General features: G+C 39.5%; 1 protein-coding gene across 1 annotated transcript in view; it reads right to left on the bottom strand.

The window, feature by feature from the left end:
• The window catches only part of tet2 (tet methylcytosine dioxygenase 2), a 32488-nt gene extending 8757 nt beyond the window's left edge, over positions 1–23731 (bottom strand). The window contains exons 1-4 of the mRNA XM_016285331.1: positions 23189–23731; positions 6080–8911; positions 5734–5824; positions 5567–5660 (exon numbers count right to left, since the gene is read on the bottom strand). Of these exons, the coding sequence (XP_016140817.1) occupies positions 5567–5660; positions 5734–5824; positions 6080–8867 (2973 nt within the window). The 5' untranslated portion in view covers positions 8868–8911; positions 23189–23731. The remainder of the gene's footprint in view (positions 1–5566; positions 5661–5733; positions 5825–6079; positions 8912–23188) is intronic.
• Positions 23732–24900: the final 1169 nt, after the last annotated feature.

Below are 24900 nucleotides of genomic sequence, written 5' to 3'. Positions count from 1 at the left end.
AACCAGGTCCGGGAAGGCCAATAGGCCACCAGCAGGACCTGCTCCTCGTCCTCCCTGACCTTGCACAGCAACTGTGCCAGAAGGCTCACTGGGGGAAATGCATACTTGCGAAGGCCCCGCGGCTAGCTGTGTGCCAGTGTGTCCTTGCCGAGTGTTCCTTCGGTCAGGGAGTAAAACTACTGGCAGTGAGAAGTCTCTGGAGATGCAAACAGGTCTACCTGAGCGGCTCTGAATCGTCTCCATATCAGCTGGACTGTCTGGGGATGGAGTCTCCATTCTCCTGGGAGCGTAGCTCGTGACAGTTTGTCGGCCGTACAGTTGAACAGACCGGTTGAGTTGATGTACGCAACGGTCACCGTGCTGTCCGTTCGGACCAGCACGTGCTTGCCTCGTAAGCGCCCTTTGAGACGGTTCAAGGCAAGGCGTACCGCTAACAACTCTAGGCAATTGATATGCCAGTGCAGTTGGGGGCCAGTCCGCACCCCCGACACCGTTGTACGTGACCCCCCAGCCGGTGTTGGAGGCATCCGTGTAAACCACAACATGCCTGGAGCCCTGATCTAGGGGCTCTCCTGCCCGGAGAAACGCAACGTCTGACCATGGGGTGAAGGTTTGGTGACAGGACGGTGTAACTTGGACCCGGTCAGTGCCATGCTGCCACGCCTGCCTCGGGACTCGGCCATGAAGGCAGTGCTGAAGCAGTCTCATATGAAGCAGCCCCAGCGGTGTAACTGCCGCTGCAGCTGCCATATGCCCCAGGAGCCTCTTAAATTGTTTCAGTGGGACCGCTATCCTGCCCTTGAATGAATTCAAGCAGTTCAGCACCGACCGCGCACGTTCCTCTGTGAGGCGTACTGTCTGTTCGACTGAATCCAACTCCATACCGAGAAAAGAGATCCTCTGCATTGGGGAGAGTTTGCTCTTTTCCCAGTTGACCCGAAGACCCAACTGGCTGAGGTGCCGGAGCACCAGGTCCCTGTGCTCGCACAACTGATCCTGAGACTGTGCTAGTATAAGCCAATCGTCGAGATAGTTGAGGATGCGAACACCCTGCTCTCTGAGGGGAACAAGAACCCCCTCCGCAACTTTCGTGAAGACACGGGGAGACAGGGACAGCCCGAAGGGCAGGACCTTGTACTGACATGCACGTCCTTCGAACGCGAACCGCAGAAATGGTCTGTGGTGCGGAAGGAGTGACACATGAAAGTGTATCAGTATATTAGATCCGTGCATGAGGTCTTAAAGAGACAGCAGCCTAAATAAACCTCCTGCTGCCTTTCATTATACAGTGAAGACTATCCAGTGTTATTTTACAGTTGAGTATAGATTATAGTTAGACCTAACTGAAAACATTTATTGTTTTTGTTTGTGCTATTGATTGTCATTCATTTATTTGTTCTTATTTTATTTACTATTGTATTTTTTAGTTAAAATAAGGCCATGTTCACAGATACATGTGTATTTTTCTAAACTGAGTTTTTCCTTCTTCCGTTTAAAAAAAAAAATCTCCGTCCACATGAAAACACAAATGCGTGGTCCATGAGAAATAGTCCTGCCACCACAGCTGGAAAAAATCCTAGCGGAAACACTGCATGCATTTAATAAAATTAGAAAAATTATTAATTATAAAAAATTATTATTGATCAGAAGGTGCTCCTAAATTTTTTAAATTAGGACAAGCGCTCCTAATTACAAGAAGAAAAACACTGCTCTTAAACTGGGTGTGTGACAGGTATGGCTGTGGAATGGGGTTTGGCTGAGGAAAAATTTTCAGTCAAAAGAGTTTTTTTTTTTGCTTTAACCCCATAATACATCAGGGAGCTGCTATCAATATGCGGGGTATTGAAATCGCATTTGAATAAGTGCTTGCTGTTCAATTTCACTTTCGATTTCGTGATATAGCGGCACTCTGTGTAAAGGGAGCACTTACAGTGAGTGCATAATTATTATGCATGTTGATATTCTGATAATATTTTTTTCCAAGCACATTTTACCAATTCCAAACCACATCAATCTTAATAACTACTATTATTTTTGTATTTAATCATTTATAAGTGATATATAATTGTCCATGAAGGCTGGAAATGAAAAACACCGTATTAAGGTGTGCAGAATTATTAGGCAGGTTTTTTTTCTGGATGAAATTAGCCAAAAAAAAAAGATATTTAACTCAGACTAAGAAGTCAAAAATGATTACATCCCCATGAGAAATATTAAAAACTAATGCAATACAGAAATTGCTAATTTGAGACATGACCATTGGTCAGCAAAATGCTCACTGGGACAGCGGGGTCAGAAAAAAAGGTGAAGAAGAAAAGACAAACGTTAACTGCAAAAGAATTAAGAATTAATATGAAGAATTAGGTGTGAAACCATCAGGAAGCATTTAGTCTCCAGCGCCAACATTTTCCAGAACTGCAACCTTCCTGAGTCTCCAGAATTAAAAAAATCCTAAGAAATGACCCTCACTTTATTAGAATAACATGCTGTAGTATTGTGAAATACATGAAGACTATTTTTATAGGCTTTATGGACAGATACGTTGTGAATGACTCTTGAAGGACCAACACCACATCCTCTTGTACCACTGTTTGAAGAATTGATCTTCCAGAATCTGACAGTGAGTTTTAGGAGCTCATTTTTGTCAGTTTCTGCAAGACAGACTTTTCAGGATAGGAGATGGACTAAAAATGAGCTCCCAAAACTTACTGCAACATGGAGCTAAGGAGAAAAATTTAGAACTTGAAAAATGTTTAGTGAAAAGCGTTTACAGTTTAAAAGCAAATAGAAAGAGAATTTATTTTCTTAATATTTTTTTTGCAGATTTGCACATGTACAAGGTTTAAAATGTTCATTAAATATTTTCAAAAAATATTGACATTTTGAGCAGCTGCATTCCTCTAGGTCAAAGATGAAAAAATGGGATTTACAATAAAAAGTAATTTACAAAATTATTTTGACTTGTTTATTTATTAATGAGTAACGTCTCTTTTGAGTGAATGTGCAATTTTTTTATGTTAACAGGTTTTACCGTGTTATTTCAACATTTAACCACTTTTTATTAAGAAATTGAGAAATTCTTTCAAATTTAAATCTTGCACAAGAACTACAGCAAAAACCAGTTTGATGCATATTTTATCAATATTTTAGAAATTGTATTTGAATATTACCAGTACTGACTTCAATGGATTTAATTAAATTCCTTTGAACACAACTGCTCAAAACGGTCTAAATTTATGAAACTTACACATTTAAAACATTATTACTCTTAAATGTTTTATGTAAATGTTAAGTGTAAGTGGTGAAATGTTAAGTACTGTAAGGTCTTTCATGACACTACATATGCTGGGGTGTGAATTGGATCGGTGCCTGATATAAAATAAATGGTGCTTTAAAAAGTCCTTGAATCTGGTGTTTATGAAAGAGTGGGAACCCTGAGTAGGGCCTTTGATGACGCTCTCAAACTGCCCGCTGCTGCCTGCTGGCGAGAGAGGAGGATGAGTGTGGTCTGGTGTTGGTCCATCTGCGACTCTCCGTGCCCTTTTAGGACCCAGAGACTGAGAAAACCGCTCTCTCGTCAAGATTTTTGGAAACCAGATACTGCACCCGGCCCTTCTCCGGGGGGAGGGAGAGGTGCATTCATCATTCCCCAAAGAGCAGCTCCCTCTCTCTCTGGGTCACCCGTCCCGGGGCCTCTTGCTCTTCTGCTCACCGCCAAGTTTCACGGGGGCCTGGATGGGCGGGGCGGCCTGCCTACACCCAGCTCCACGGCGCCGCTTGCTCGAGGCTGCTGCAGATGCATCACGGGAGTGGGGGTTTATGCTGGGCAAAGCTCTCGACCGCATCACCGAAGAGGCAAGTCTGGGACACAGGGGCATTGAGGAACTGTACTTTGTTGGCGTCCCTTATGTCTGCCAGACACAGCCAGAGATGGCACTCCTGGACCACAAGTGTGGACATTGCACGACCCAGAGAACTCGCGGTGACCTTCGTCGCTTGGAGAGCGAGGTCAGTAGCGGTTCGAAGCTCTTTCAGAACTTCCGGATCGTGACCACCCTCGTGCAGGTCCTTCAGTGCCTTGGCCTGATGAACCTGCAGTAACGCCATAGCGTGTAAGGCGGAGGCAGCTTCTCCACAAGCCATATAAGCACCGCCGGACAAACCAGACAAATGCCTACAGGCCCAGGAAGGGAGCGACGGGTTTCCCCGCCAGGAGGCGGCGGTCTTCAGACACAACTGGATCGCTACCAACCGCTCCACCGGGGGGATCGCCGTATACCCCCTAGCTGCACCCCCGTCAAGGGTGCTGAGGGCGGAGGAACCAGCAGGTTGGTTTCTGGCAGTAAAAGGTGCCGTCCATGACCTGGTGAGCTCCTCATGTACCGCCGGGAAGAAAGGCACCGGCACGAACCACCCCGAGAAACCAATCGTCCAACTTCGAGGGCTCGGGACGCGGTGGAGGTTTCTACTCGGCAGCCTGGGAAAGCATAGCCGACATCTCCGGATCCGATTCAGGCGTTGCCACCCTACCGGAGGGCAGCAGTGCAGTCGAATATTCCTCTCCAGAGAGATGCAGTGAATATTCCTCTCCTCTCCTCTCCCTCCGATGCAGTGATCGACATCCGGTTGGTGGGAGGAGACCCGAAGGATACCGCTGGTACACTCTTTGAAGGGGGCCCAGCGTGTTCCTTTGGTGGCTCGACTGGTTGCGAAGCGCTAGAGGAGTGATGGTCCTCCAAGGGTTGGTTCCCTGAGGGGTTTGTCACCACTGTAACCCTCTGAATGCCCATGCTACTGCCCGAGGTAGCCCTCGCCTGGCTACCGCCAGGACGAACACTAGATCGCGGCAGAGGCAATGGAGCTCCACCCCCCTCGAGGTAATGGAGCCTGGCCTGCAGCTCCGAGATGGTCATCTTCCCGCAATGGGAACATGACTCATCCAGCGATCGTGACCATCACCCGGCGCCAGGTAACGACCGCAACCAGAAACGCACGGGTGAAACAGCATCTTCAAAAAGACGATTCATCATCTTTACAAAGACGCACCCTTGTAAGCTCTTTTAGAGAAATGCTCTTTTAGGTGCTGAGATGCACAGGGCAAATGACCACTTGCAGCAGCACGACAGGGGGTAGTGCAGTCTGAAGTGCGCAACCCACTCGACACAGGAACGACCACCGCTGAAGCGCCGTTCACCAACACAAAAAGCTCCCTAGAGCACATTGAACTCGTTGTCAAAAACTAAGATATTGGTAGGAGCAGAACGATGTTATCGCTCGGCTCTGAAGCGAAAAGCTGGTATGCGTTGCACTGGCTGCCTTTTTATGCTCACGCTGTGATCGGCGGCTGGATGCAATCATCGCATGCCAATGTGCATTGGCTCGTTTAGTTTACACTCGAAGTGGATTGCTCTCTCTAAGTGAAATTCCAATTCGTCGGTCACCGATGTGATGTCAAGAGTGACTGACTGAAAGGGAACCAACAAGCATGCTTTAATATTTAACAGACAAAGAGAGGCAATACATGTACACACACAGAAAACATAGGATGAAAATAAATTGTCTTTACCCATTTAGCAATGGGACAGCCCTGCACACTTTTCCCTTCCTTTCCCGTATACACAACTTTTTCAATCCTAATGGCGCTTCCAGTCAGTCCGGATCTGTCAGAGGGAAAGGTAGTGATATAATATGGTATATTAGTTTATAATATCATTAGAGTTCATAATATCATACCTTTCCTCCATAATTTTGCGGATGCCTGCAACAGTTGGTGCTGATCCCAAGTGAGTATAATATGGGCCTTCATCCTTTTCACTGATTTGATCTGTGGATTAAAGAATAAGAAAAAGGTATTGTGTATTTTTAGTAGATGGTCATAAACAAAACTAAGTTTAACTAATATGTGATTTAATGTAATTAATAACAACAAAATATCACTAAGATACAACATTAAACTATTAACATTAAGTATTACTGAAGATGTTCTCTTTAGAGGTCTTAACAGTTGTGCAGTTCTAATGTATAAAGAACACAAAATGTGTAAAAACGGGACTAAAAGTAGCTGTGTAAAACCTCTTACCAACACAATGACATGACGAAATGTCATACTGTGTCTTCAAAGGTGTACCTAGCAAGTTTTTTATTGGTGTATCAAGCATCTTCACGGGTGACTCCAGAAAGGTTTGTAACCCAGGTTCAATCTTTTTAGGTGGGGTGAAGTTTTGTAGTTTACACTGTTCCTTGACATTCCCCTCAGCACTGGTTGAGAGCACAGTCACAGCCCCAGCCATCTCTACCTTCACCTTATTGGGTGACTTGTTGACCAAAGACTTTCTTTCAAACACAGGTGAGAGCTGATACTGTTTTAACTGCTGCTCCATGGTAGCTAGAATGCTCCAGTGTTGGCTTTGTTCACAGGACGAAGAAGGATGCTCCTGCTTTACTACCACTGGCATGACTTTGGTTTTGTCTTGAGCTTGCTGTTGTACTTCTATGGGTGGATGTTGATCTGAGGTTTCTAAACCAGAGCAGTTTTCACTTTTTATGGCCAGCATACTTGGCCTGATGTTGTTGGGGCCTTGCCGCTCCTGCCTCTGCAGAAGGTGCATTCGCAAGGCTGCGTGCAAATCTCCTTGAGCACCTTGGCTTGGGAGAGACTCTCTCTGGATTTGGCCAAAGGATTCTTGGAATTCAACTTTGGTAAATGTTTGAGCAGGTATCTGAAGACTATTAGAAACTTGTAACAGTTGTGATTGAGAAATCGGAGAATTAGGAAATTCCAAATGATTATGTACCCTGTGTTGGAGAGGTTGCTGGTAATTTGGATGTTGTTTACTGGTGTTCTGAGAGTTCTGCATGTTCTGCTGGAGTATTCTTTCTGTTAGAGCTTGGGCCTCTTTAGTCAAGAATTGTACATTTGACTTAGACGAGCCTGGAAAGGTAGAGTTTTCTCTTATAGTTGGACTAGACAGTGTTTCTGCTGGTGTTTCTGTACCTAGAGATAACTTCTGGGATTCTGAATGAAGGCAGTCTGTTTTAAGCCTTTTCAAGAGTGGTGCATCTACCTGGCTGTGGGAAACATCTTGTGATTGTGGAGCTGCTTGCATATTCTGTCTATCCTGAGGGAGCTGATGGGTAAGTGTGCTGTTGTCTTGCTGCTGATGCTCAGCAGGTGGTGGCTGAGAAAGGAAGCTCTGTGATTGTATCTGGTCTTGATCATTTTTGCACAATTGCTGGGATGTGTGCTTGTTAAATTGCATTTTACTATGATCGTGCATACCAGAATTGCTCTGTTGACATTCAGGGACAGAATTGTGGGGGAACGGTGTAGGAGGTTGGGAGTTTTTGTAACTATCTTGTGCCTTATTTTCATATGACGGACAACTAGGATTACTGAAATTTTGAGACTGAAAGTTGTTTGAGGACATGGAGTTTATACTACGACTTTGGCTCTGTGTGACTGTATGCTGCTGCATGTGGGTCTGTGGATGGAAAAAATCCCACATCTGGGGGTGGTCAGTAGATGGCTGTGGTGCTGAAGCTGAGTTTAAATCTATCCATTTCAACTGGGATGAGTGATCTGTATTCCCTGACGTTGTCTTTTCCTGATCTGGTTTAGGCTTATTTTTCTGCTTACTGTGTTGATTGTGAGAAGCTGATATACAGGCCTGGGAGGTCAACCTGTTGTCTACTATATGTGGCTCAAGAATCTGTTGCTGTGGCAAGGAAAAGTCTCTATTGTCATGGAGGCTTTCATCGGTTGGTTGTTTCTGTAGCACCTTAATCTGTAGGTTCTGCTGTCCTGTCTGAGTGTTTTGTGATGGTGCTCCTGCCATCACTGGGGGCAATATATAAGATTCACGACTAAAATCCTGGTTGGACTTGCTTAAACAATCAGAGTTGTTCGGAAGGCCTTCTCTATCTTCTTGAATCTGTGAGCAACCATTGATGCCTGTCTGTGATGGCACATTGGACTCCGAAGCTTCCTGACTCAGCAATTGTGTTCCCATATCTGGCAGGTCAGAGAGAGGATAAGTAGGCTTATTTTGCTTGACTACAAAACTAGAGTATCCATTCACTGTGAATTCTGGATTGTAGCCATTGCTGCCTTGTACTTCTGGGGGTGCCTTGGCAAGTGGCTCGGAGGCAGATGTTTGGGGTGAAATAGGAAAACCTGAGGTTAATGAAGGTGAAGGAGTTTCCTGCTCCGGCAGGTTGCTGGTGACCTGATCTACTTGAGATGAGTTGGTTTGAGGTGCGATGGACACATGCTCTGGGTAATACTGAGACAAAGTTTTCTCTAAGAGGTCACCAGTTGTACCCTTTACTGAGGGTAGGCTTGTTGTAGCACCATTGGGCATTGGAACTTGCTTGTTCCTTGACAGTAAGAATAAATCCCCATTGGGAAAGTTACAGTTTCTTTTACTATATTTTATCTCAAAATCCCCTGGCTTATTATGCTTAGGGAATCCCTCTAAATGGTTCTCCATTCCTGCATCTCTATTATCCCAAAGCCTCAGACCCTCATTTCCATTCACCTCTGAATCAGTGCAGAGTTTTTTAGGCTGGTGAAAATCTAAAAATGTCTGTTCACTAAGAGCATGTTTCATCTGTCCATTCATTTCATGCATGCTTTGATCCAATATCCCCTGCATATTAGCAGGCCCAGAACAATTCTCCTGTTGACTTTTCATTGGGTAAACTACTGTGTTGGGCTTGAAATGGCTCCATTTAGTGTCCCCATTGAACTTCTGAGACGGATCTCCATTCTGGCGCTTGGTGAGAAGAGGATCTGTCTGCTGAGTGGCACTGATTTGTGAAAGTATCAGACTTTTTTCCGTCTCATGGCTGGTCTTTTCTGTTTCCATCTGGTCTGCTCAGGGTCCATTCACAAGGCTGCCCTTTCTGCGTCCTACATGGAAGACATGGAATATTACCAATAGTAAAAACACATAATTTATTTTAGCATAATGTTCTGGGGTAGTGTGGGCTGCTGGTTAGTGATCTGGACTGTTAAAAACTGTAAGATAATCAAAACAGAAATGGCCTAAAGAGGTGCTTAGAAAAGATACAAAATTTCAAATGTTGTATCCCTCCTCAAGTCAGACTCTGCTGTGAAATATTAGCCCCTGTTTCAAAGCAGACATGATCACCAGAGTAGCTAGAAAAAAAAGAAGAAAAAAAAGAAAGAAAATATAATTCTTTGCATTTTCCCGTACCGTCCAAGTTAACAGACTAACGGCTGTTTCACACATACTCCGTCTGCAGTGCGTGTGCGTTGCGGTTTTTTTTACGCACCCATGTTAACGGATTAGAGCTTTCACACTGCATGCGGTTGCGATCCGTCAGTGCGTTCCAGGTGCTGCGCGTCTGCAGCAGTGCAGCGATCGTTTACGCATCGAGTCTATTTTTGCTGTGCTGCACGCGCTGAATTACAGTGACAGCGCTTTGTTCGCGGTAAAAATTAACATGAATTGAGACTGAAATGTAGTAATTTCACAATAAATAGATATAATTAAAGTCTACTGTGTTTCACTGGCTTTTTGGCTAGGTTTAAAACAAATAAAAGTGCACTTTTAGATATACAAGGCAACATATGCACTTGTGTCTTGTGGAGGTAGAAAAACAAAGTTCTTTAAGACCTGCTGGACTGTTTGTAATAAAGATTTAAATGTAAAAGGCACAAGAGCCGACTGTGTCTGTCAGTGGTAAGTTTTAATTTAAAATATTTGTGATAACCTAACACAAGAAAGCTATATGCTGTATTCAAATGTGTTTCCACTTGCTTGAGCAACTTAATATACACATCTAAAAGCCAAATGCATTTAATACACTGTTTATATTAATTGAGTTTAAACGTGAATATATCTATGAAAGATTGTGTTAACTGTACTGTGATAAAAGAGGACCACAATGCTGAAAAAAACACTTTCAGTATAGGCTAACTACGTTTTGATTTGAAATCAAAATAATGGATAAATGTTGTGTTTGTGGTATACAGCCGCGGATCAGGAGCGAACTGCAAACGCGTCCTGTGTGAAAGCACAATTAGTCCGTGCTGCTCCTGCACCACATACGTAACGCACATGGACCGCATACGCACTGCAGACGGAGTATGTGTGAAACAGGCGTAAGGGTTGTGTAGTGCAGATACCAATGGCTTCTTTTTGTTAAGAGATATTTAAAAAAATTCCTGAATCGCAGACATAGAAACTGCCCTATCTTTCATGAAATATTTTAACAAGACAGAATGGTACCAATCATCTTGCTATCCAATGCTCTGTACCTATGTCCATTTTTTAGTTATGTTATGTTCTTATACTGCATTCATCAGTAACAAGTGGCTTTGGATTAAAGCTAAGATTCACTATACATTCTACGAATAATTACATTAGAAATGTCAAAATATCTTAGAAAATAGAGAATTGTAGATTTATTGCTTGCAACCAAGTCTTCCGTCGGTATGAGTCCAGAATGGTAGGAGAAAAGGACAGTTAAAAACAGCTTAACTACTGATCTACTGGACCTTTAAATTGGAGTCTTTTTAAGCAGGGGTTGGAAACCTGGCACCATTGGCATGTGGAGCGATAAGGGCAAAATAAATGAATAATAATATACATTTTGTTATATGTTTTATTATTTTTGTAAGAAAGGCCAATGGCAGACTATACCTCATTGTGACTCACCCTTATAGTCACATAGGTTAGACTTGGTTTTTTATAAAATGTTTGTATTTCAACTTTTATAGAACTAGCATGGAAAATCATACATTGGAATATTCTATTATCAGTCGTATAAATAAAAAAATATATGTATTATGTGTCCATAACTGTGTCTAAGTTGATGTACAGTGAAGCTCAAAATTAGAGAACAATTTATGAACACTTGATTTTTTCCAGAAAGAATGCAATCTTCATCATTCAAAATTGGATGGAATTTTAGTTGTGGCTATATACCATGCTAGTAGAACAGTGTTTTACAAAATAACCAAGGCACTTTAACAAAAATCCTAACTTCAACAGGACTAAGCAGTAACCTCAAAATTACATTCTCTAATTTTCATCTACACTGTATATAGGGTAGTCAGTAAATCAAAATTCAGGTCTTTGGTATTTCTGATGTTGTTTATAAAACATTGTTAATAATAATAATAATAAAACTTTTCTGTAACTTGGCCTGTGATATATATGACTGGATACAATCCAATAATCCTAATAAAAATTTGATCACATTTTAAAATCGCATCTATTATCATTTCTGGAAAGGGGAGATTGTGATTGGTTTGGAGCCTGCATGTGTGCTACATGAAACTTGAATATGGATCCATTTCAGAGCCATTTCAGGGTTTCCCAACAGCTGAGAAAGCCAAACAGCTTGACACAGTAGGATAAACCCACACTGAAAACAGCACAAAAAAAAAATCTCTCTAAGCAGGAATGACAAAGCACCAGATCTCAGCTGAAAGCTGTCTATATATATCTTTCAGACAATGGGTTTCCATTAGCGGTGTCTATACATGTAATTAAAACAGTATTAATGCCTTTTTTATTTTAAATATGATTTATTTAAATATGTTTTGTAAGAGCTTCTATGGACAATCCTATGCCGTAGTGTCTAAGTGAGTCTTACAGTCTTGCATAACATAAAAACAAACTATTTAAACATTCCTTTATCTTAAATATCTTCTTTATCTTGTCTCTTGACAACTGGGAGTGGCTTTGAATTCAGTTTGTTGTCTGTCCTGTTTTTTGAGTTTCTTTCTTTCCAAATTCTCATTCTCTCTCTGTGTATATTTAAAATGATCTCTCAAAAACTCTTAACTATTGTGATCTCCCACATTACTAAATAAATGTGTACAACTGATCAGTGCTTTTGCATTCTAAACCAATACACCAAAGCACACAGCTACTACAGCAATTGTATTTATTGTTAAGTGATTTAACAGTTCCTTAGCCTCAGGGTTGCTGTCTAAATACAGTAGGTCAATTGGGAAGTGACATATTCTGTCTTTCATGGTTCACACTCTAACAATGGTACTAGGGACAAACAAGTGAATCATTATTATATTTATTTTGCTTAAAAAATTGTTTGAGGTTAGGGTTAAGAGTCAAATAAGTGTAAAATATATGCGGTCCACATATAATGTCATTGTTTCTATGTCATGACGAAAACTTGGTAAGGTGCTTATTTTACTTTTTAAAACTTACTTTTACATTAGTTCTCAGTGTGAAACAGACAATCAAATAAATGAACAGTTTCTTTTGGTCTTAGGCATTCCAAATATGCAAAATGTATCATATTGCTCACCTGTGTAAATCAAAACCCATATTTGTTTGAATAATGTGTGGAGTGTTTTAATATATATATATATATATATATATATATATATATATATATATATATATATATATATATATATAGCTAAAGAACAAACCCTCTTTTTCCTTTCTTTCCTTTTCTTTTCTTTTAGGCTTTAAAACATAACTTGCTTGGCTACTCCAGTACTGAAATAGATAACGTCATGTAGCATGTTGTTCATCTGATCTTTAGTAAACATACTGCTGATAGGTGTTTGACTGCAGTTGTGCTTTTGAGTGAAACGTCATACCTTGGTTCTTCCCACTGTAATTTGATCATACAGCTCATGTGCAAGTGCGCTTTAAATGTCACGCATGCATGGCTGTAAAAGTGTCCTTCTCGCAGTTCTCATTTGAGCGTTAACCATACCTTATTTTCCCCTGACATACAGACAAGGAAACAAGCTCAGCAAGAATGTCAGCTTTCACAGTCAACCTTTGCCGGCATTTATTTACAATTTTGACTTGAACTTACCAACTTTGACTTGAAAACATATTTTCCAAGTTGCTATAAAGAGTAACAAAAGAAACCACAAGCCACTTAACATAATCAGGACCAGTGTATCTTTCCTTTTGAAGTGTTACGCTGCCATTGGAGTGTGTGTGTCAGGAAAAAAACTGCACTCTCACTCCATTCAACACATCAGCACTATGACTCAGCAAACATTTCTAACAAACTTTTCTAGATTGGGTTCTGAACTCCACAGCCTGAGCTTTAATGGTGCCAACAACATCCATGACATTTTATCATTTTCAATAAGAAGCAAGAAGACATAAGCATAAGAATGGAAACAAAGAGGAAAGAACCCCCTTTGAAATGAACGGGTATTTATAGAGAGTCAGCATTCGTACGGGGGAAGGTATGAGACATACCTAAGAGTCTGTTTTGGAAGAGCACTGTGAGTTTGTTTTGTGATATTTTGATTGTATGTATCACATTCTGATTTTAGTCTTCTTAAAACAACAGCACAGAAGACAAAATAGTAGCAGTTGTTGTCTGCTTTTAAAGTTGCTTCATTTTTCCTTGTCTGCACGCTTTGTTCATCCCCAATGACATTTCAAATCCTCTTTGTGGGAGAGGATTTGAATAGAGGTAGATTACTTCAAAAGCTGAGCAGATAAACACTTCTGTTTGTAATTTCACCCACAGCTAGGTCCCCTCTGAAGAGTCAGGTCTGTGTCGGACCTGCCATTGTCCTTTGTTACTAATAGAAGGCAGATGTGGCTCTACTGTTTGCAATCAAGTCTTTGTGCTCACGTTCACTCTGAACGGCCTTTGCATGACCTGCATTGATACAACCAATGATTATGTTGTGTTAGCTATTAAAAAATAAGCCTAATAAGAAAGAAAATAGCTCAAAAGTTATCTATCTATCTATCTATCTATCTATCTATCTATCTATCTATCTATCTATCTATCTATCTATCTATCTATCTATCTATCTATCTATCTATCTACCTATCTATCGTAGTACTTAGTTTGGTTATCATTTACATCTACACTGCCTTTTTCCTTGCCTGTGGTGGCGATTGAGAAGAGTGCATGATAATCAACTCAGCATAGGTTGTATAACTAACATTATAACATAGCAGACTGAACCTGCTGACCCTTTATTCAGAATCAAACACTGTCAGTAAACACAGAAAATATAGCCATAGATTACTACAGTGTAATTAATGTATAATTACGCACATTATATATAACTTCCAAAATATACTTCCAATATACATTCCTCTCAACTTCTTTCTGTCTCCATCTACTACTACCCCCTCCCCATTTCTTTTTGTCTGCACCATTCAAAATATCTGACTAATTTGATGAACTATGCTCAGGGCAAAGCAGATTTCTTTCAGAGAGCGTGGTAGCCATGGTGATCATTATATTGGTGCTGCATGGCCATCTGCTCTAAACATTAACTGAGCATGAATGACTGACACAGATAGAGAGGGACCGAGATAGAGAAAATGCAAAAGAGTGAACACATGTGCTGACCACATTGATTCTGGTGGGAACAGCTCTCTTTTATTTGTATGTGACAGAGTTTTATTTACTACCATGACATGAAAGCTGAGAAGCAATAGCCATCTCTTCACTTTAAATGTAACTCTCATATTTGGACAGAGGCTTTTTTAAATTGCTGTGAAGAAAATAGTCTCAGAGTTGCTAAACAAAGTCAAGCTCAAGAATAAAAAAAGCGTCTTAATGTTAAAGATAAGATCTTTGAGATTGCCATGTGTCTGCATTGATTAAAGATTTTGATAATAAAATGTCCCACTGTAAGTCCTAACACAATTTCCCTACACATTTTGGTGAAGCACTGATTTATTGATGCTCATTGCCTGAGCCACAATGAATTTCATTTAGAAAAAATTTAGAAAAAAAAGTTGGAACATTTGCTGAGGAGTAAGTTAAAATATAGCATCCATTCAGCGTACACTCGCATAACTAAACCTTAACATAAGTGTAACCTGTGGATGGGAGAATTTGAGTTAGATGCAGTTGGGTTTCATCTTTTTTTAAACCTCAATGCAATACCAGAAGTATATCACTTTGAAAAAAAGTGTCCAGCTGCTTGCATTCTTAAAGGAGTCCTATTATGCTTTTTCACTTTTTCAACTTTAGTTAGTCTGTAATGTTGCTGTTTGAGCATAAAAAAGATCTGCAAAGTTACAAAGCTCAAAGTCCACTTCAAAAGGAGATATTTTATTTAACAGAAATCACTTTTCAAAAACTACAACGAACGACTCGTTTGGACTACATTGCATATTTTCCGGGATTTGTGATGTCACAAATATCGACGAATGGGTCGAGACCTGGTTGAGCTGCACTAGAGAAGGCAACGAGTGTTATCACTATGTCGGAGACACGCTAGCTTTCCCAAGGCAGACGAACTTTGAGTGGTTACAATCATCCAGGTTTAAATCGCGCTCAAATTGATTTGATTTTGACGCAATATTTACACTGAAGCTCGCAGCAGCTATGGTAAGGGGCATTACATTTCCCGACCAGGCGCCGAGTGGAGCCAATCACAACACACACTGGCCCAGCTAACCAATCACAGCACATTTCGTATTTCAGAAGGCGGGCCTTCATTTGATACAGGAACTATTCGAGCCGTTCATGCCAGACTGGGGAGAGAGGTGTTGTAATAATGTAAAATATGTAAAAAATTGTGTTTTTCGAACAACCTAGTATGAGAGCCTGTTCTAGTACACCCCCAAAACAAAATCAAGACTTTGTAAAAGAGCATAATAGGACCCCTTTAAGCAATGCCAAGAGCATTTGAGCAGTTGTGCTGAATGCAGGAGTCTAAGACATCAGACTTCATCAGCCGGAGATTGTGAAGAAAGGCTTCTACAGCCTGAGCAACAAGGTTGCAGCAACCATTACCATAGATGAAGCTCAATGTTTCACCTGTTCTTTTCATGGCACAAAGAACAAAATGATTACTATCTTTTTATTAGTAATCATTATACTAGTCTTATTCAGTTTATATTAGATAACATGAATTCCATGATACCCTTAACTGATCTTCATTAAAAAGAAACTGTGCCTGTTCACAGCATTGACACAAAACTTTGACTCAGTGATGAAGAAAAAACAGATTCTAACTAATATATGGACGCATACATGTGCAGAAAATGGGCATTACATTCTATACAGTGAAGTAGATCTAGTGGTTTTAAACTGAAAAAAGAACAGGTCGTCTTACAATTGACATTCTCAAAATTCTCATTATAACATCTCACATTTAATTTTTTAATTTATTTTTAAGAAATAGTTGTTTCTTTTTGTTTGTGTTTATGACACTGCACCTTTGAAGATTGTAAAACAGCTACTTGCAATAAACTTTAATTCTTCATGTGGCTTTCTCCTGTGTTTTTAAGATGGTTGTCAGTGTGTTATAAAGATACAACAGATTAAGTAATAAAAAACAACAACAAAACATTTTGTTACCATATTTTTTACAGTAAATATCTGGCAACCACAGCTGTCAGTTTTCTACATTAAATGTAATTTTTTTTTTGTTGTATTTCTTATTTGTAGGAAATCGGAAACCTGGAATCACTTGTGCTTCACCTAGATGCTATACAGACTTTCTCATATAATTTCTGCCTAATCTTTTAATTACAGTGAGCTCTGATTGATGGAGATATTCATATAGATGATAACTATGTCACAAGATAAATGAAGTCTGATTGATATAAATTCTTCGGGGATCCTTTGAAATGTTAAGGGAACATTCTGCTTTATAATCATACATGTTTAGCATGAAATTTATCAACTATTCTGCCACAGAGTGATTATACCTCTGAATGTCTTATAAAAGTTACACAAACTGTATTAAATCCACACCTACCAGATAAATAGAATTGATTCAACCACTAAAACAGTTTCTCTACCAACCCCGTATCTGTCTTTGCTGCTTGGTGCATTTAAGAACTGTAAAGCTTGATGTAGTAAAGAACATAGATTTTCTATTTGCTTTGAGAACATAACTTTCTCTATTGCTACCTTCACTGGAAAGAAAAAAATCTATCTAGGACTTCATTTAGTTCAACAGTCACACTTAGAATTAATGGAGCATAAGGGCCTTTCGCACCGCGGAAACCTTTTCATAGTACCAGAACTAATTGTGGAACTACCCACTTTTTTGCGTTTTCGCACCGCCGGAACTGGGTGCGATTTTAGTACCGGACTGCCTTTTTCGAGAACCAAATTAGCTCCTACTCTGGAGCAGGGTCTAACCAGCACAACTGGTACTAATCGTGACGTAAGTAGACATTGATTGGCCAAACGCGTATGAAAATGCCCTCAACTGCCATGATTTAATATGCCGTGTAAACATACTGTAAACATTGTGTCAACTTATTTTGCAAGTATGGAGAACAGCGATAGATGGACGGAGGCACTTGTATCAAATGTAGCACTGTCAGTTGTCGTTGGAGATTCTGAGTCCTCCTTTCCGTTCTTTCAATCGCTTTACGTATACGTCGACTTTCCATGTCCATTATTGTGAAACCCGCGAGACACAACAAAAACACAGCTCCGATCACAGCGTCCTCCATCCTCCTGTTGTTAATGTTGTTCTTCTTTGTTTCTGTTGTTGAACGCCGCGCACAAATGACGACGCTGTCGACCGGCTTACGTCACTTCTTAGTACACGCTCTCGGTGTGAATGCAACCCTTTAAATGGTACTGGGAAATAGTTCGCGCAAAATTTAGTTCTGAAACTAAAGCGGTGCAAAAGGCCCTATTGATAATAAACAACTCACTTGAAAATATTTTGAAATACTAGGAAAGAAAGTTTATCCAGTTATATACCAGCCTTGAAAGCTGCAAGGTCAGCATGTCTTAGCAGACTCTTAGCAAATAATCACTGAGAATCACAGTTGTCTCTATTCACCACAGTGGCTATTAATAAGGAACTGCATGTTGGTGGACATCCAATTCCATTAATTGTATTATATAATAATAGTATTAATCTGGTAGCATGCAGAGTCGGAGCAAAGTGTCCTATTAGACACCAATGGAGCATTGCACTTATAAGGGTGTATGCTGTTACCCCATGGTATTTCTAACAGTGCTCCCTTTATTGAGTTTATTAAGTTGCATTATTGCTATAACGTGGGGGAAATCTATGCCATTGATACACACAAATCTGTGTTGGGGATTAGTAGTGCATTATTGTTTGAGGTGTAAGATTCAACCTCTCAAGTCAGTCACTTTGTTTGTGTAAATAACAAGGTGTCAGAAGTAACACAGGTGGTTTCCAAAATGCTCAGTCTCAGGCCTTTGCTTGTTCTCCTTGCACTTACTCCATTACTCCATATAAATGTGTAAATGTAAATAATTATTATTAATGTGCAATTTTTAGCTTTAAGACATACTACTCTAAACCATTAAAATATTTATATGGTGTAACCTTGAGTAGTCAGGTTTATGTTTTTTGTGGCTTTAGCTTTTTGTTATAATGGGAATAGCACTCAGTTCGGTATTTCCTCTACTCCAGAGGACATCTCAGTCTTTCAAGTGGGTGGACTGCATTAAGGACATCAGAGACTGGATCTTAAGAAAATCCTTTGGCTAAATTCTATTAAAACGGAAATACTAATCGCTGGATCAAACATTTCTAATAGTTGCTCGACTACAGTTTGTGTCTAGATGGTTTTACTGCTCTACAGTTAAGGACGTGGGATTCATGTTGAATTGGTCATTTCAGATTAGCATTCCAGTGTCTCTGGAACAGCATTCCTCTTAGATATATCACTAAGTTATGAAACATGATGCAAAAAAATCCTTTAAAATCCTTCTATTCATGATGCAAATAGGTTTTACATTTATAACAACTTTTTAACCTTATCTTCTTTACACAGGTTACCTGTTCTGCATTAATTCTAAAATGTTTATATTGTTAATTAAAATTGTTAACAAAGCAATTGATTTAGTTCAATATCTAAGAACTATTGTCACCTTATTATCTCTCATTTCCTTTAAGGTTACAAAGCTCTGATATACTGATAGTACCAAAAATGACAAAACTCACAAGAGGAGTTTTTGCAGTCTCAAATAGGGCTTCAAACGTATCTACAGAATAGAATAATAACAATACTGTTCAATGTATAAAGCAATGTAAATAATTTAATGGAATCATCTGAACCAAGGTAAGAATGGAACAATACCAGCGTTTTGGTGGTTCAGGTTAAAAGTTTATAGTGATGCTATGAGACTTCCTTGAAGATATTGAATATATTTCTAATGAATCCTGTTGCTAATGAAGCATGCTTATTCCTAACAAGAATTCAACTGAATATTTAATCACAAATTAATAAATTAATAATTGCATTTTTTTTGTCATGTATCTTGATTCAACCCAGTGTTCATTCCTCATCTTACCTTACCTTAGAAATTTAAGTTTTTTTTCTTGCCATTGTCACCTTTGGATTGTTTAAGGCCTGGGAGTTGCAAGGCCTTGTAAATCCATAACAGTATTATATACAGCTCTAAAAAACAAATGAATGAATTAATGAATACATACATACATAAAATGATCATTATGCAATTTTCCAGCAAAAAGTTTCACCCAACACTTTTAATCTCCTGACAGAGTATGTATTTTACATTTCATGTTGGCTTGTAATATCTTCCCATTTATTTTTCACCAAACTTCAGAGACTGCTGATATAGCTTTACTTTCTGCTGGGGGGAAATGCAATGCACAGACATGGTCTCTGACACAAAAACCACATGAAAAGTATTGGACCACTTTGAGACATCCTCTGTCTGACCCAAATTTCAGATCGACCCCTGCTCGTCTTTAACCTCTTGAAATGTCATCCAAGGCTTATGGGTAGTTTACAGTCTTGAATGACATTGAGGTCTAGCTGTCTCTGTGGTAAATCTGCTGTCAACAAGGTGACTTTTGGCTTGCCATCCAGTGAATATACATGTGAATCTTACACCCCTTTCTCTCCTTTTCAGTTTTCAGCTTATTGAAAATACTCTTGTGAAGTATTTTAATGAGAAAGATCCTTTTAGATTTCTTGACTCTGTGGAATTGTTGCACTGAGGCTGTTGGGCTTGTGAGCAGCCTGGTTGTGATTAGTGTGTCTGCTGGTATTGAATGTGTGCACCCCCACATACACACACAAAAGCTTTCACGGACACATGCAACATACCTCTTCTTGGTTGACTTACTTCTGAGCAATTCTTATATAGGCAAAATCCCCCTATAACCCCAAACTGACATCATCGGTTTTCAAAAATTAGCATGTGGCATATGATTTTTATATTTGCCTGACATACATATTTTTTCTACATCTATGATTCTGAAGGGAAAACCCATCAAGCATTTCTGTTATGAACCACCATTCTACGCCTCTGCTGTAACCAACCAGATTTTCTCTGAATCCACACAGCTGGAACTGAAGAGAAAACCTACTGAAAACCACATTTATAAGTGCATCATCGCTTCGTTCACCTCAGAGGAAATTAACATTTGCTTTTCTCAGAAGTACGGTACCAATCAGTACTTTATTTTATAAGTAATGAAAAATCTTTTTTAGTGATTCACTGAGCTTTACAAATATATTCAGCCAAGTCCTCTAACCACAAGACATTTAGTTTTCAGAGAAATGAAGGTGGCAGAAACTATGCAAGCCACGTGCCATGAGTTTAAATTAGCTAAAATCTTTTGAATACAAATGTTCTGGAAAGGGTCTAAATTGGCGTAGTCAATGACCGTGCTTTCCAGTGACCTTCTTGGCTGGTGTAAGTACACTTCTCCATCTAACCCTGTGACTGGGTTGTGAGGTAGTGTTTGTAAACAGAGCGACCATGCGCTTACGCACATGGAGTGTGCTCTTCAATTCACGCCTGAGAATTAAACCTTGACAACAAAACATATTCTAACAGCCCAAAATTCTCTTCAAAAATGCAAACATCCAATGACTGTATTAAAGGATAAACAAACGTGTATATGGCGTCATATAAATCCCAGCACTCAGAGCTATTGGGACAATTTACACCAAAAATGCTTAAAATATTACTGAATCAAGTGCAGTACAAGCTGTTAACTAAGACAAGCAATTACTATGCAGGCTGGATAATGTTTTTGGCCAAGGGTTATGATAATTGATTTACAGTATATATGCCATTATTAATAAGCCCTACAAATAAAATATTGTAAATAATTATATAAAAATCCCATATTTTCATTGCAAATTCAGACAAAAGTTTGTCTTTTTAGAGAAACTGTCCTAAGTTGTGATTTTTAAACACTGACCCCTAGCAAAAATATGATGAGCACAAATCACAAGCAAACCAAAATTGAAAGTGACAAAAATGGTGGGTGATAAAAAAAATCAGATGTCTGCTTTTCACTCATACATTCAACCAAATAAAACAAAGAGCCTTCTTATCATGCAAAGAAATCTACCATGTCATTGAACAGAAGTACATTATTGTTTTGCACCAAACACTCTTATCAGAGAAAAGGGTCTGCCTGTACTTCCAGTCCAGATAAGCTCCAGCTAATGTTGTATATTCTCACCAGTTACCATGCAACCGTTACAATTATATTAAGTTTAATATAAGTACAATTATATAAGTAGAATATGTTTAGTGACAGATGTATTGCTCTATCACCACTACTATCATCAAAGGATTATCTGTTCTAAACATAAAGTTGGAGTGGAAGCTTATACAGTATCCAGATTCCTTCAGTGTGGTTACATTAGCATTTGCACCACTTCTCTATCACGTTCATTGACAGCACTCCATAAAGGATCCCCTTGCAGGCATGGGCTAACTTCCACACTTCACATCTAAACAGAATGTTGGAATACACAAGCTAATTACACAAAATAAGGGGACAGGACTTTTATCTGTATTATTCCAGCAGCCAATTATGATGCAAATCCTAATAGGGCTGTTAAATCAGTTTAGCAAAGGTAACATTTGCAATTCATTAGTGCCGATAAAAGAGTTGCTGCTGTAGCCTTTTGTAACAGTTTACTCAAGTTAATATGTTTGATTGTTACATGTCAAAAGCCAGAATGATTTCAAAAATACATCTGAAACATTCAGACTTGGTTATTTCCAGCTGAATATTGGCTTTCTCAATACAACGGTCAAAATCATTCAAGCATTTGACATTTTCTTTGCTCAGTCTTAATTTCAATAGCCTATAGCTTAATGTCAGACGTATGCAAATATGTTCCAGGCCACTACAACACACCATGGACTGTGAGCTGTGAATAATATCTTAATGGAATATAAATAAAACTGAGCATGGACACTAAATTGTTCTCTATTTAATTGAATGTTATACAAAGAACTTATATAGAGAACTGATGTTCTCTAATTGAAACATTTTTGCTTCTAATGAAAATACTCACTGTGAGCATAAAATGTAGACATAAACACTATTAAGATGTTGTGTACAAATAAACAATGGAAATCCTATTAATGTCAGACAAGGCAAAAATTCCACTCTCTGGTGGCCCTCAGCTAATGGTGCTATGGGGTTGGGTTTCAGTTCTTTTAAAGCTTCTGACCTTGTGGGCTTCCACCACTACGCTCTTCTGTTTGTTTGTTTTTTAATCCTCAGGACTGTGCTAGTCTTTGTGTCTGCTTGTCATTCACTGATGAATGCAATGAAAGCAAGGAGATTGACTATTCCTAGCCAAACATCTACATTCAATCAAAGCACATATCAAATAAAGGAGAAATGTACCAAAAATAACTTTGTCATATTTAAAGAAAATTATATTCCGTGTCACATTTTCATGAAAAAAAATACACGTATATATATTTTTACTAAATATGATTTTTTTTTCAGACCTGAAACGCCTCTTTCTTGGATATACAGATGCCTAGCTATAGGTCGGTGGACACTGAATAGATAAGATAATTTTGTTAGCAGTGTGGCTGTTTAGTCTTTCTCTCAGCACAGGAGATGTATTGGGAAATAGTGCCTGAAGAAGAATTGGCCAACAGCCTCACAAAGATCACCATTTTTCAAAGCAGACGCATTCCTAAAGCTGTCCACTGCACAACATCTTAGATAAAAATGACTGAAGACAAATGAGATTTAAATGCTTGAAATACATTCTGTCTGCACAAGCCAACAAAATAGGGACAGAGAGAGGGGAGGGAGAAAGAGAGACAGAAAACGTCAGCCATGTTGGTGAAGCTTTAGCTAATATCCTTTCATTCTTATGTCAGCTCAGTTTTAAAAAGGACAGTACATTGCTAAAAAAGAGCTTGAAGCCATTGAAGAGACCCTGGAGGCCAAAGGAAAAGGGCAAGAACAGGAAAACTCTCTCACCTTGTTTTAAGTCCTTCCACTTTGTAGAATTCCAACAAACCGTCTAGGTCTCCTCTTAAACAAATCCTAAAGGGCAGCCATCTTGTTTCCTTCTGTTCCGTCTATGAAACAGACTACCTCCGCATCAATATTCATGGGCTAGTCTGACGTCTGCTTTCATCATCAGGGGCAGAAGACTTGCATTGCTGTTGGCTCTCGAAGCGCGTCCAGACGCAGCCCGTAAACACACGCTCTCTCTTGTATGTGCTTATATAAGCAGTGTGCAGAGTGAGACAGTCCAGTGTGCAAGTGTGTGGAGATAAGAGGAACCAAGCTTGCTTCGCCGGCAAGCTGAAGTAATTGCAAAATCGCTTTCCTGCTGGGTCCTCTCCACACAAAGGGACTGAGTTTCTTTTCTTCCCCCTCCTTTTTTGCTCTCTTTCTTTTTTTTTCAGCTGTACACAATAGTGCACACTTTACTGGCTGCCCTGAAGCACTGGACTGGATTGCACAGTTCATGGCTTCACCGTCCACCCACTCCAGCAGACACAGAGGGAGGGAAAACCCCTCCACTCACAGTCAGTTTCAATGACACAAAGTATACTAAATGCAAACAGGAAAAGAAAGACAATTATTACAAGACATTAAACCAACATTTCTTACTCACGCTGTTTGTTCTTATTAACTCTAAAAGCTCTCTGTCCTTAGTTCCTCAGATTAGAAGCACTGCCTCAGCTTCACTGCCTAAGCCTTACCCTTGTCTACATTTGCTTGGTCTTATTTTGGCACACAGCAGTTTGGGGACTGCACACTTAGACCTTAAAAAAAATCTGGAGCATGAACAAATTCTTGTCTGACAAACAGGATACCAAATATATACTACTGTGAGACACTTTGCTGATAAAGAAATGTAATATTTGACCTAATATCTGAATGCATTAAAGATTTTCTGTACAGAAGACAGAAAGTTCAAAGCTTCTCATTTAACACTATGGCACTTGTGTGCAGTCATGTACATGTGAAAGCTAGCACTAACCCATCTCCTCCTCCACCCTCGGTTTAGAGCTTTTAAACATCCCTTTTTTGTCTTGTCTGGATTTTAACAGGTGGTTTTTGTCTGAAAAAATCTGCCTTTGGCTCCACTGCAGTTTTGAAAGGGAGACCCCACCTCTTTCCTGTGGGCCACAGCCTAGCTGGAGTGACGTTTGTTGACTCAATAGGTTCAGGCAAGGAGTAGAAAAAGATATTTGTTGTTACACCGCGTGGAGGAAGGGCAGTGGGGGAAGGCAGGAAGGCTTGCATGAGCAGTAATCACCAGAACTGGCCATTCCACATAGATCAGGTCAGCAATGGTAGGAATTTGGTATTACATTTGATACAAATATCAAAGAATAATCCAAGTTAGTTTTAAGAAAATGTGACATAAATGCAATCATAATGTTTGCAACAATTGTCATTTAAAAAAAATTATTACATTATTACTGGTTAATACACTGTAATAACGACTTAATAACACATGTATGTACAAATTGATTTCTTATGAATTTGTAAGATCTTACTCATACAAAAACACAATTTGTATGTAAAATGTCACCATGAAGGTTCACCCCTAAACTTAACGCTCACAATGTTGTGAGAGGTCACTATAAGTCACTGCAAAGAAAATGTACAAACTGTCAAGACCTTTAGCAAGAAATTACACAAGTTGGCCTAAACACAACAAAATATAGTTT

This window comes from Sinocyclocheilus grahami, unplaced genomic scaffold, assembly GCF_001515645.1.
Source record: "Sinocyclocheilus grahami isolate Dianchi unplaced genomic scaffold, SAMN03320097.WGS_v1.1 scaffold196.1, whole genome shotgun sequence".
Taxonomy (NCBI): domain Eukaryota; kingdom Metazoa; phylum Chordata; class Actinopteri; order Cypriniformes; family Cyprinidae; genus Sinocyclocheilus; species Sinocyclocheilus grahami.
Note: the sequence above shows the minus strand (reverse complement) of the source record. Positions and strands in the feature narration are given on the sequence as shown.